Raw genomic sequence first — 13,534 nt, forward strand, 5'->3', positions numbered from 1 at the left:
GGGGGCTGTCCATTTAAGGCACAGCTAGGGTAGAGTGGTCCCTAGCAAGGACCTCTGACCTCTGGCTTGCACATTTGCATTTAAAAGCCATGATGGAAATGTAATTTTCTCGGAAGGCAGGTTTATATTCAAAGCACACAGCCTTCTTAGCAGAATGACCACAGCTGGGATGGGTCCTCCCGGGAGAAGTAGAGAAGGCTGCATGAAGAGTGGGCAGAGGGGTGAAGGAGTCAAATTTTCTTGCATAGGGGAAATCTTTGAAAGTGTGCAGGCCTCGCCTAATCAAACTCACTGTGAGACGCTCCAAGCACTTCACTAAATCCCAGTGTAGCTACTTCCATTTAGGGTTGACTTGCTTTGAGGGAGTTTCGGGAGCTGAACGGAACAGTTTTAATTTCCAAACTTCTTGACTGAAAGCAACTGCGCCGCTCAGATTTCCTGGAATCTACCAGGGATTTGACATACAATCTAAAATACAAACGCACTTTATCGCGGTCTAGAGAGGACCGTGGGACTGGAAAGGCAGGAGAGATCTTCGACGCGTCTGATTTTTTTTTTTGCTTCTCTTCTTGCACTAAAGCAATTTCCTGTTTCTCCAGCAATACTGAGGCTGGAGGCTGTGGAGGGAGAGCACAACATGGAAGATAAATTGTTGTCTGTGTCAAACTTCAGTGGGACAGAGAATGAATTTGCTGGTAGTTTTCTTCCAAACCCAGACAGGGCCCAGCGACCCTGGAAGTTATAGGAAGTTGCCTATGCTGGGGTCACACACAACTCCTACGGTAAAGGGACCTCATGCAACAAAGAAACAGACGCACACCCGGGTCAGGGACAGCAAAACCACCTTCGCTTATGGATATCCGTTCAGCCAGTCCACTGAGACACGGAATTGGAGCGTGCTAGGAAACAGTCACATCACAGGGAGTGTGTTGGGGGTTCCCTCCCACTGAACAGCTCTGTCGTTCCGGAGTTAGTCAAAGGACTCCAGATGAGAAGCACCTGTCCAGGTGTCCAGAGGCAGGCTAGGAAAGGGAAGGGATTCTGGATACCAAGACTCTCTCTGTGGCCAGTGTTGTGGGCTGGGTGACAGCCAGCATGCACAGAGCTCTGGGTTGACTCCATCCCCAGCAATAAACTGGGCATGCTGCACCAGGCCTGTAACCTCAGGTAGAGGTGGGGAGGTAAGAACTTCAAGGTCATTTCTGGTTACAGAGTGAGTTTGAGGCCAGCCCAGGCTGCAAATAGACCCTGTCAATAAATAAATAAATAAATAAATAAATAAATAAATAAATAAATAAATAAATAAAAAATCAGTATGGCGTTCTAAGGATGTGAACTGAATTCTTGAGTTCTTATCCCTTTTCTGTATTCCCCCAAATGCCATTTCAATGTTGGTTTCTGTAAAATGGTTAAGAGAAAATAAGACCAAAGAGACCTAAGGACCTGGTGGGGCGTTTGCCTTTGGTAGAATGGTTTCTTAATAGGCATGCAGCTCCTCCATATGCAGTTGTCACCGCTGGTGCTGGTCGAGGATCTGTGATATGGTCTTGTTTCTGGGGTGGTTTGGACCATGCGTTTTAGTTGCACAATCTTGACTGTACATCCGAGGGTGGGCATACCTGGCCACCGAGTAAGCATCTTGGGCCAGTGATGGCATTTTGCCCTAGTCCCATTTACTTGATTTAAAAGTAATTACAGAAAGCATAAAAAATTTGCTAAAGTGAGAAGTCATACAGAACTGACAATTTAGAGACTAGGAGATAAAAAAATCCTAAGACAAAGGAAAGGACCACAGTGAGTCAGTCCACAGTGAGATCGAGGGGGCTCTGCACCATCAAGGTCCTGTGTACCTGTTCCAGCCTCAGGAGATGCGAGAAACATGAACACACAGAAGAGCTTGGAGGACAGAGAGGTGGCAAGGAGGTGGAGGGACTTTGGTAGAGGGAAGGGCCTATGGGTGAATTTCAACCCATTTATTCCAAATTTCAGGTCAGGATACAAAGTCAAGACTCCTAATTTTCAACTCACTCAGCTGTTGCTGCCCTTTTGAGCTGTTAGCTGCTCTAATCTTTTTGTTTTCCATGATTACAGATCATAGTTATTAGGCATAGTTCCTGTTATGTAATGGGTCTATTGAACTTACTCCTCCAGGGTCTACTCTTATGGCTCCTGGCATGTAGGTGTGTCTGGCACAGGCAATTAGACCTTAAGATGAATGTTAGCATTCAAAGAACCATGCCCTCACCCTCATTGTAAACTACGTGACTGCTCGCTCAGGTCTAGGTCAAATATTGCTTAGGACTGCTGTAGAGGGGTCTCATCAGCTGACTGAAGGCTAGACCCAACACATAAGGTTATTAAAGCTCAATCATTTCTAAACCATTCCATATTGCCTTCGCTAAGCACTAGCTTCTCAGAGAAGACTCTGAGCTTCCATCCAGCTGTTTTCTGTGAGTTCACCAGGGGTTTGGTGAGGGTGGTACCAGCTAAGCATCTTTCTAGGCACGTTATTCTTGACTTGATGAGCTAAACAACTGTAGTCTGAGATCTGTTCTACTAACAAGAACTCCGTGAGCCTCGGATAAGTCACGATGCTCTTTCCAAGCATTTGTCCTAGAGGTCACGGTGGTCCAGACAGAACTAAGAAGCTACACATAGAAGTCTGTAAAGATTTAGAAAAAGACACCCCCACCCTCTGATGTCCTCTGAGTGCCACCTTCCCACCCTTGCACCCACCACACATATCCACAATGGTAAGTTAGTAGCTGGCAGTTCCAGAGATGGCCTGACAACCCACCCCATCCCCAGGCTTACCAGCTTTAGACAAACATCTGACTCCTCAGTGCTGCCTTCCCCTGCCAGCGACAAGACTAGCAACCTGGGATGTGCCAAGTTCTTGGCTCCAAATTGCAAAACAAAACAGTATAGGAGGGAATTTGCGAGTTAGCTGATTTGCAAACACTACAGCAAGCCACTGTGCAAACATTTGTTTCTGTGTACCTATTATTTCTCCCAGGAGGTTACCTGGATGCTATCCTGACAGTGTGCAAGTGTGCTGCGCTTTGAATTACACATGCTTCCATCAGTCACACTTAAGTGAACCAGCTGATTGTGCATCATTAAAAGCTAAAACAAACCAACCCAGCCAATAGAAGAACCCGAAACCCAGATCCTTCATCAGATGGCAATCACAGGGTTGCTCAGTAATTACAGAGGGAGGGTCTCCACTGTCACTCAGAATCAGCATCAGGTCTCCAGGTGTGTTCCCATCTGATGAGGCATGTCACTCAGAAGATGCCAGCCCAGGGACCTGGATGAACAAGAAGCTACACACACCGAGGGGTGCTCACCCTGACTTTCTTTAGAGGAACAGTGTTGGGCTCCAAACACCACTTTCCTGAAGGCACGTATGCCCACATTGGCTAGGTCTCACAAAATGTGGTAAATGTTCCAACTCCTCACCACGTGCTTGGACACTAGGTCCCATGGGTCCCTTTCTACATCAAGAGAGTCAGGTGTAGAGAGGAGGCAAGGCCCCTCCACAGGTGGCAGGCAGAAGAGCTAGAAGCCAAACTCAGACGCACCTTACTACAGAGTATATTTTTCTTCTGAAGAATTTAAATCTTATGTATGTATGCACCTGTGTATTTGTGCAGATGTAGGTTTGTGGATATGTGAGTACAAGTGGCCACGGAGGTCAGAAAAGGGCATCAGATCCCCTGGAACCAGTTACAGGCAGTTGTGAGGCATCAGATGGAATGCTGGGAACTGAACTCAGGTCTTCTACAAGAGGAGCAAGTACCCTTAACCTCTGAGCCGTCTCTCTAGGCCCTGGGTATGAACTCGCAAAATTCTACAGGACAAAAGGTGACATCACAGAGCACAGTCATTTCCTCCTACCTCCTGAGAGGCACCACTCAGATCCAAGGCTGGAGCCCTGATTATATGCAGTTATAATAGGGATGTTCTAAAGTGGGCAAACTAACGGTTCACTATTGTTTAAGTCCGTACATGGCTCAGCACGGCTGGAAAGCCCTTTTGAAGGTTATCCGCTGTTTCTGGCTCTAGGTAGAAAGACCTAAGTCTTCTCCAAGAAAGAAAGGTTCATGCAATTTGTAAAATCTTCCTGAGTCACCTGCCTGGCTGGCTGTGCTACCAACTCTGGAGACTGGAAGGGAGCTGCAGTGCAAATGCAAATAAATAGCAATGCGAGCCTGTAATTCACCACCCAAACCTTCTTTCTACCCCAGCCAAGGGAACACACAGGGCCCTAGCAAGAATGCCAGTCTTTGTCAGAAAATAGATTTATTATTGATAGTGAGTGAAGTTGTCAGTTTTCACTACAGAAGTTGCATAAGCCAAGGTTCGCTTTATATTGATAAAAATGCCTTATTTCACTTGCAATCATAAACATTATTCCAGTAAAAGAGGTACATTTTCTCTCCTTTTTGTCTTTCTCACATGATCACAATGTTACAACAAAGTAGCTCTTACATCATAGGAGAAGAACACACCAGGCCGCACAGCCCAGGCCAGTCCACACTGCTGCTCCAGCCCAGTGGGTACTTGCTGTGTCTCCATGTGAAATAGTTTAACGTCCCCCCTCCCAGCTTTCTCAGAGTAGAGGTCACTAAATGGTGGAGCCTGGAGTGAAAAGAACATTCTATGTCAGTAGGAGTTGGAAAGAGTACAAAAAGGTGCAGTGGACTGCCTTTCTCTTTTATTCATTTGTGGTTTTCATTAACACTTAACAGTGTTCTTTGATGACTGATCCTTGATCTAGACATTGGCCTTTTAAACTGTTGATCAAAACACGTTATGATTCTGTCGAGTCCATTTTCCAATGCCTGTCTGTCTTTAGTGGTCTTCTCTTTAATTGGGTCATTTTCTTACTAGGAAAAGAAAAAATGTTCCACCTCTGGAATTAACGTTGAAGGAGCGTTGCATGTTCTGGGGGTAACTTTATCCTCCCTTCTCCAGCATGCTCTGTAAGAGAAATAGCAAGTGTCAGTTTACTCTCAGAGGCAAGGGTGAGCAAATGGCAGTAATATTTAGGATGATTACGGTGGTTTTCAAATACTGCGTCCAAACCATGAAGCAAAGCATATGCTTTCTCCTCTCAAACCACCACTGCCTCTGAGCAGCGTCCTCCCTACCCAGCTTCAATCTCCAATGACCCACCAGCAGCGTCCTCCCTACCCAGCTTCAATCTCCAACGACCCACCCACCAGCATCTGAGAACAGCCTAGGGAGGCACGCGGCCTGGAGGAGGGTGGGGAGGGACATCTGGACACAGAATACAAGGGATGGGGGGAAATTTGTTCGGGCAGTGTGAAGTTGGTGGGGCACAGTGCAGCAGTTAAACCCAACAGCTCTTGAGGAAGACTCTCACCTACAACCCAAGTCCAAGCTCAGAGACACCATCTGGCTCTGGGAAGAAGGCAGACAACACCCAGGAGCACACAGCCAGGTCTCCCAGGCTGTCCAAGTGCTCTCTTTACTCTCTTTCCAAGTAATGGGAGGGGGCCTGTAGATATGAACCATCAAACAGAAGCTACAGCCAGCTGTGCACGAGGAGGTGCATGTCCCCCACTCTTAGAGAACCTTTAGGATGGAAAGGCAGTCATTTCTCTTAGGTTAAAAGCACCCAGAAGAGGACAGGTTAACCCTACAGCTGCCTCTTCCTCCTGTCCTCATGCTCCGTATATCCTCGTATCTGACACCAGCTCAGCTACTGAGTTCTCACTGCATTACTTAAGAGCTACAGGAAAGCTAATACATGTACCCTTGGGAAATGAGAGACTAAGCATGGTAATAATTTGCTACTTTTAACTTATTTGCTAAATACATGCTAAGGTTTGTTAAGCAAAACACATGTACATGGTAAAAAAAAAATTGCACAGGAACGAAGCATACACAAGGAGGCTTTGGTTCAGGCTGCATTTGGGGAAGGTGAGAGTTCAAAAGTTCTGCCTGGCATGGAGGGCAGTTCCCTGCAGTTGCAACAAAGAAGCAGAGCATTAACCCTCGCAACAGTCAGAAAACAGACAGAAAACCTGGGTAGTGAGTACGGAAGGTAGGGTGCAGCAGTGGGAAGTTAAGAGTCAGGCAGGGTAAGTAAGGATGGACATGAGGTGGACAGGCTTCCTGCTGGCCACCGAAAACACCTGTCTGGCTATCCAACAAATGCTTTTTAAAAATAGAATGGCAATCATGAAATGGAGCCTGACATCCTTGGCACAGTGAGCTCAATAGACGGGAGTATGGAGGTCCGAAGACCTAGCAGACTGGGCTATGAAAAGGAAAACACAGGCACAAGAAGCCCAGAGAAGAAAAGAGGGAGGTGAGGAGAGGTTCATGCGTACCCTTAGTGGCAGGGTGTGGGAGGGGACACTGTGAACAAAAAAGCAAGAAAGATAAATTCTGTTTTGAGTCTGTGGGCTGATTTTGGATGAGGCATGCCTATAGGAACCTTTGGAAAGAATATGCAGGGACGGGAAGAAGGGTTAAATGATTTAAGGCAAAGGTGACTGGGGAGGGGTAAGGAAAATGGAGCACAAGGAGTGCAAGGACAAAGGGTAGATGGTTGTCTGATTATTCTCGGGTCTGAGATTAGAGGGCCCTATGTGGCCTGGGGACTCACAGGCAGGCAGACTCATGAGAGATATAGGAATGGGAAGAAAAGATGTTGCTTTAGTCAAACAGAAGTTAGTAAAGCACAGGTCCAGAGAAAATAAAGGACAAAGGGGAAGAAGCAAAAGCTCCACATGACGGAAGGGCCAGGAGAATGCACACTGCATGAGTGCATTGCTACCAGCACTGGGTTTGCGGGCAAAATATAAATCCAACTGTGCACCCAACACTGTCTGCCAATGTCACAGGGTCTTAGAATTTCTTCTAGGCTCACCTCTTTGTGACTTATCTGTGAAAGTCTCTCCAATTACACAGGTGGGTGCTCTGTAAATGCCCAAACATACAGACAACCTCACTGCCCAGTTAGTTCTTTACTGCATGCTCCATGGAAGCCAGCCTGAAGGACATCTATATTGAGCTCACTTAGGGTTTCTGGTTACTGGAGAGAGCGTCCCCATTGAGTGGTACTCTATGGCCATTTTGCATTAGGGGTCATGGGCCCCATATATTTTTGAATTCACCAAGGGGAAGCATAAGCCTTGTGCCATCTGCCTGATAGGGATCACATGGCTCTCCTTCTCCCTGCAGAGCCAGGTGACAATATGCCTCTTTTCAGTGTTGTGACACAATCTGCAGCTAGTGCAACACAAAGAAAGTCACAGTTAACGGGTTCTCTGAGAGCTTAGAGATCCTTTTAGCCATTTCCCCTCTTCAACCCTGAGCAATTATAGATGAGTAATTTTCCGTTGACTGCCAGCAACGCTAGACTTCCCTGAAGAAAGACAAGCTGGGCCCTGGCTAAAATGGGGATCAGACACCATTAGGATACAAGGCCACAGACAGCACACTGTGCTCAGTCACCACACATCCTGCCACATGGATTAAACTCCCAGTCCCTCTGAGAGAGTGCAATGGCTCACTCTGGAGACATGGAGGAAAGCTGAGGGGCTGGTCCACTAGCCTGCTGCTACCAAAGGGTGGCAGAGGTGGTACAAAACCACTCTACTGCTGTCAGACATTAACAAATACAACAGCAAGTTGGGGTTTTAAGAAGATGAATAAACTGATAAGCATTCTGTGTTATTACTCTATCAGAGCTATGCAAGGAGACCTGCTGTAGGCTGGAGTAGTCAGGGTGGTGGTTGGAGGGAGTCCCAGGACTGACATGTCTACACTGCACCTCTCAGGCTGTCCCATCTCTGCATTGTCTATATCTAGATGCTATTGGGTTGGATTTCAACACTGCATAAATTAACACTGCATAAATTAACATAGGAAATTCCCTAAAGAATGAAGGGGAAGCTTTGCAAGCTATATTAAAAAAAAAATCCCGCTGTTTTCATTTAAGGCAATGTTAACACTTAATCTTAATGTGGAGAAAGAAACTCCTCACTGCTGCTCCTCTCTCGCATATTTGGGCTCGCAGAACCGCCTTTTGTAAATAGCGGCACAATTACCAAAAGGAGCGAATGGCTCACGCGTCAACACTGCTCTTTTCCAAAATCTCTTTCGGTTCCAGCCACTGATGAGTTCACACTGTCAAACAGGAACAGTGGCCCTGGAGACCCAAGATGGTGGGTCATTTCCACTTATTAAAACCAACTCAAGCGCTTTCCTCAAATATTTTTGTTACACAGTTGTATCGTCAGCCAGTTTCTGAACCTCGGCTTTTTCCACAGAGGCTGACTACCCTAGCAGTGAGCAGCCCCTGGCTGTCTCGACAGTTTTAAAAGGAATTTAAAAGCAACCCTGCACTGCTAGGCCATCATTACAGAGAATATGAGATTTTAAAAAAGACCACCCAGAGTATATGTGTCCCTTGAGGGGAGCTACCCAGAATCTCCCCAAGGTTTCAGACACAGAAGGATTAGGTGTGGACACAGGAAGGTTTCATCATTGGGGGAGGGGGCACTAACACAGCAGCAGGTCCTGAGTTAGGCACAGCCTCAGTACCGAGTTTTCACTGAGGAGAGACAGGAAATGCAGAGGTGCGAAGGAATAGATCTGTGGTGGGGAAAACAGAACTGTGGGTGAAAAAGGAAGGAAGAACACTCTACATATTCAGCTCCTGAGAAGCCCCTGCTGCCTGTGTGCTATCTTCATGATAGGGAAGTCTGATACTAACTAGTTTTGGTTTCAGTGTCTGCTCCTCCAGTCAGGGTTGTGCCTGGTCTTCCTGTTTTGGTAGAAGACACCAGTCAACTTTGCCTGGATCTAGTTTCATATCACCCATGTCTCTGTGTGACATTCAAATTAACTTGCAAGCAATTAACTGTTTATACAACTCGTCACAAAAGCAGACAAAACATTAACAGACTGTAGTTCAAACTCTTGGAAGATGTACCCTAGGAATAAAATACCTATTAAGAAAAAATGAAAATCTAGTACCATGGTAATATATTAAATTCAATTTTCTTTTAAAAAAAGAAAATGTCATAAAGCAATGTATCACTCTGGGAAAGCAGGTGAGAAATAGATTTGTAGGATGAACAGGGTTAGGGCAGGGGGCATGAATGCTTAGAACTCAGATTGCTTGAACAGCTTTAGTTTTGACAGGCAGCCATGCCACAGAAGGAGTAGGATCATCCTGCGGACAGCAGCCCAGTACCAAGATTAACAAATGCCAAAGAATGTATGGAACACAATAAAATTATATTGCCAGAGGTTTTCCTGCAAGGCTGACCTTAGTTTATCTTTGTGCTGGACAGGCTGGGGATCTGGGAACCGTCAGTGTGGTGTTAGCCAAGAGACAGGCTCAGTGCACTCTTGGCTCCTGCCATGAGTGCAGGGGTGACTCCTCACCCAGGACCACCTGCAGCTTCAGAGGGCACCAGAGGGCAGAGAGGGAGCGCTTCCACTGGAGTGGCTTCTGCGTTCTTCCCAAACCAACTTCCATTTGCTTCAGAGACCAAGTTTAGATGCATTCCTAGAGGCCGTGAGTTTAGCCTTCCGCTAGGTGGTCTGGACTCAGCTAGCGACAATGACTGCCTTCTCATGAAGGAAAACAGACAGACCCTACAAGATTTGGTGAAAATTTGGGGTGCCTGAACCCTACTTCTAAAGTTCCAATTCAGAATCTCCAAGAAGAGGCTGGGCATGCGCACCTTCGGAGCCTGTGAGGTTCACACGTGTCTGAGCAGGCATTGGGCTCTGCTGGGATACAGCTAGTTCCCACTACAGAACTGTGCAAAGGAGAAGCTGAGGTCGGGTCTGTGATCTCCAGGTCCTCCAGCTCCAAGAGCCTGGCTGACATGTCACAGAGCTCACCTCACAGTCATGAAGTAGACTGCTCTGGCATTAGTTTTTTTTTTTTCTTCATTTTCTTTTAAATATTTATTTATTTATTTATTTATTTATTTATTTATTTATTTATTATGTCTACAGAATTCTGTCTCTGTGTATGTCTATAGGCCAGAAGAAGGCACCAGACCTCATTACAGATGGTTGTGAGCCACCATGTGGTTGCCAGGAATTGAACTCAGGATCTTTGGAAGAGCAGGCAATGCTCTTAACCACTGAGCCATCTCTCCAGCCCTCTGACATTAGTTTTTTTTTTTTTCCCTCAAGAGCCCAGATTTCCAAGTAATAGTCACTCCCTATGCTTCTAGGACCATTGCAGGCTCAAAATAATAGGGAAACATTTTGAAACCCGGCTGAACACAAATCCAAATCACAGGGGAGGTAAAACACAGCCTTAAGAAGGTTGCAGGAATTTTATCTGGGCAAATCCTTCCATACCCACTGACCTTGTAGTCACCTATTCTGGAATTAGCAACAGTGGAAATTTCACTCACATTTTATACATGAGAGGACTGGGAACATGGTCTAGCCTCAGTGGTCAAGGTCTTGACTCTATTCTTTCTGTAGCCAGGGCCCCCTGTGATCTCAACAGTTCAGCAGGGAGAACAGGTCTCAAGGAAAAGGTATCTGGCTACCAGCTACTGCCTATGCACTGATTCAAGTCTCGGCATAGTTTATGGACCTCTGACTGCCCCGCTATCTGACTTCAAGCACTTATGCTGACCCCAGGCCCTTGGGCAACTCTTAGTCCTGGTTCTTTCCATCAAATACTCTTATCTTACTGTACCTCCAAAGCCTCTCACCTCCCATGGACTATACCTCACAGAGTAAGAGACATCACAGTACAACAGGAGCCCGGGGCTAAGGCACCTGCATTTTGTAATGGAGTTTATTAGCTGTCAGGCTATGTTTTGGCAGGCAGCTTGGGGAGAGCTGTTTTTCCCTGGCTCAGGAGAAACTGAACTGTTTCTAGCCTCTCTGGTCATTGGGTCACCTTGTCAGGAATGTGACCTTGAGGACAGAGTGTGTAGCTGAGGCCCTGCTGTAGCAGATTATTCACAAGGGCAGCTGAGAGCAAACTCCAGGAGGCAAAAGCACTAAAGCCCAGAAAACCCAGAAACCACAAAATGAAAGGTGCTATTACTAATCAGACTTGAGCCTATACCTACCTCTTGCTCTCCACAATGAATGCAGATCAGTCCTCGCAGGTAGAGCTTCAAGCTCTCAGCTCAGCAAGAAAAAAACTGAAGTTCTGGTCACCATGAATAATCTGGGATGGTGGCAAAGCATCACCCAATAACCCTACGTCAGGTGAACACAGACTGTTCCATGAGAACACTGTTAGTTTCTTCACCTTATAAAAATGCTTAGAATTCTTGCCTACAACCCTGTAGGTAAGTGTAGGAGATGTCACAAGGAATAGAGACAATGCTGATCTATAATCCAGACCTCCTTCACTTTAAAAATTAGAAGTTAAAGTCAGGAAGTGGTTGGTAGCTCACATCTTTAATCCCAGCAGAGACAGAGGCAGAGGCAGGCAGATCTCTGTGAGTTCAAGGCCAGCCTGGTCTACAAAGTGAGCTCACAAAATCAGGACTTTCATACAGAGAAATCCTGTCTCAAACAACCAACCCCATTACCCAAATAGAAGCTGGATGGCCAGGCATGGTACTGTACCCCTTTAATCCCAGCACATGGTATGCAGATGGCAGACAGATCTCTGGGAATCTGAAGCCAGTCTGGTCCACATGGTGAATTTGGGGTCAGCTAGGGTACACACACAGAGGACTCTGTCTTTAAAAAAAAAAAAAAAAAAAAAAAAAAAAAAAAGATGCTGGGGACAGTTTATATTATCTACTTATCTACTCCTGGATTCTTATTCTCTTCCCTGTTTACAAAGTCCCATATAAGTCAGCTGTAGCAAGACTGAATGGGAACCAGGCTTTAATGGCAAGAGGTAATTCAATATTGGGAAGCTTAGAAAGTTAGTAGCTTAAGCAGGTAGGGGCCAGACACAAGTTGATGTCAATTGATGCTCCATTTGTAAATGCTGTCCTTAAATAGCTAGCCAATGGCTTTTACAACTTAGAAACGATATTAGAACAATTTAGTATCATGAAAAATACATAACTTAATACACTAAGTTGAAATGTCTCACATCAAACCACAAGGAACTGTTTAAGAATAGCTGAAGATTAATGTCCATGCATAGATGAATAAGAAGAAAGGAAAAGTAAGGCTAAGAAACAGCCGGAAATTTTGCTATCAGTAAAATCTATTAGTCTTCCAAACAGTACCCCAGGGCCCTGTGAAAGCCCAACCTATGAGTCATGTAAAAGTGGAGTGGCCTACTGTAATGATTCCACAGGGGAAACCCTCGTAGAATGTCGGAAATGGGGTAAGACTTAATGGTTGCTGTCCTGCTCATGCCCAGTGCATTCTCTGCACCTCACTGGAAGGCTAGGAGAAGGGAGCTGGCCTACCTGGAACTGCTACACTAGGCAGTGAGGACCGACAAACTTCCTTCTAATAAGGGAGGCAGAATTGGGCTCTCAAGGTTAGATCATCTTCACAGGGAGCAGAAGCACAGCCTTGTACCAGGTCCCTGCAGTCTACGTGGTGTGGCCTTTCAGAGGGCAGGCCAAGTGGCCCCTTTGATCATGCACTATCATCTCATGTCCTATGTGTGACCTATGGACTCTATTACCACTTCAGGAGCCTGTCACCACTCCTTTCTCTCATTTTGTCATACTGTTCTCATTTCCCCTCACTCCCTCAACCTGTATTTGTGGGTGATGGATGTCTCTTCTTACACTCACCTGCTCCAAAAACAAACACCACTTAGTTTCTCTTGAAAATTTTTGTTTTGTTTCATTTTCATGGCAGGGTGCATCTTGAACTAGTTGTTAAATTTACCATCATAATGTACCTGGGTTTCAATGCTCTCAACTGCAAAATGGAGAAAGAACCAATTCTCCTACTTACAGGATGTCATAAAAACATGTAAGAGTGGATGCTGAAGTAGCCTTGAAATCCTAAAGCTTGAAGAAATGAAGGGGCCCATGTTTCATGGTTCTTAGCTACTTCAGTGCTGTCCAACCTGTGGCAAGACTTTCATCTTTCTGATACTACTCAGTTACCATCCACTTCCAAATAACTGGACATAGAGCTGTGAAATATTAGATACTCTGAACAGGCTAGCTGCAAGTAATAAACCACATGGCAGGCTTTTACAAATACTAATATATGCCATGATTTCCCTAAATGATGATCCTGAAACTGGGAAGAACAAAGATGTACTGAGTACTCTGTATAAGTGAAACCACCACAAAAAACACCCAGTTCATGGATGAGAGAGACCTAGTAAGAGAGAGGCCCAGACCCACCAGACTCTCCCCCTCTACTGTGCTGTGTGGCATGTTATCTGTGTGTTAACTTTTTTTAAATTCCATAAATAGGACCCATTGACACCACAGGACTAAGTATTTTTCAACAAGATCTTGCCAGGCAAGGGTAGAGCCAATGCTCCAAGGCACTCAGTGTTGCCACTTCAGCAATACCAGAAATCACACTGTGGAAATTCCATGTCAGACACCACTCT

General features: G+C 45.7%; 1 protein-coding gene across 1 annotated transcript in view; it reads right to left on the minus strand.

Moving 5' to 3' along the window:
- Nucleotides 1-4,288: 4,288 nt before the first annotated feature.
- Chchd3 (coiled-coil-helix-coiled-coil-helix domain containing 3) overlaps nucleotides 4,289-13,534 on the minus strand; it is a 268,002-nt gene continuing 258,756 nt past the window's right edge. The window contains exon 8 of the mRNA XM_050148075.1: nucleotides 4,289-4,986. Within this exon, the coding sequence (XP_050004032.1) occupies nucleotides 4,963-4,986 (24 nt within the window). The 3' untranslated portion in view covers nucleotides 4,289-4,962. The remainder of the gene's footprint in view (nucleotides 4,987-13,534) is intronic.

This window comes from Alexandromys fortis, unplaced genomic scaffold, assembly GCF_014885135.2.
Source record: "Alexandromys fortis isolate MF-2015 unplaced genomic scaffold, M_Fortis_MF-2015_v1.1 scaffold_57, whole genome shotgun sequence".
NCBI lineage: Eukaryota > Metazoa > Chordata > Mammalia > Rodentia > Cricetidae > Alexandromys > Alexandromys fortis.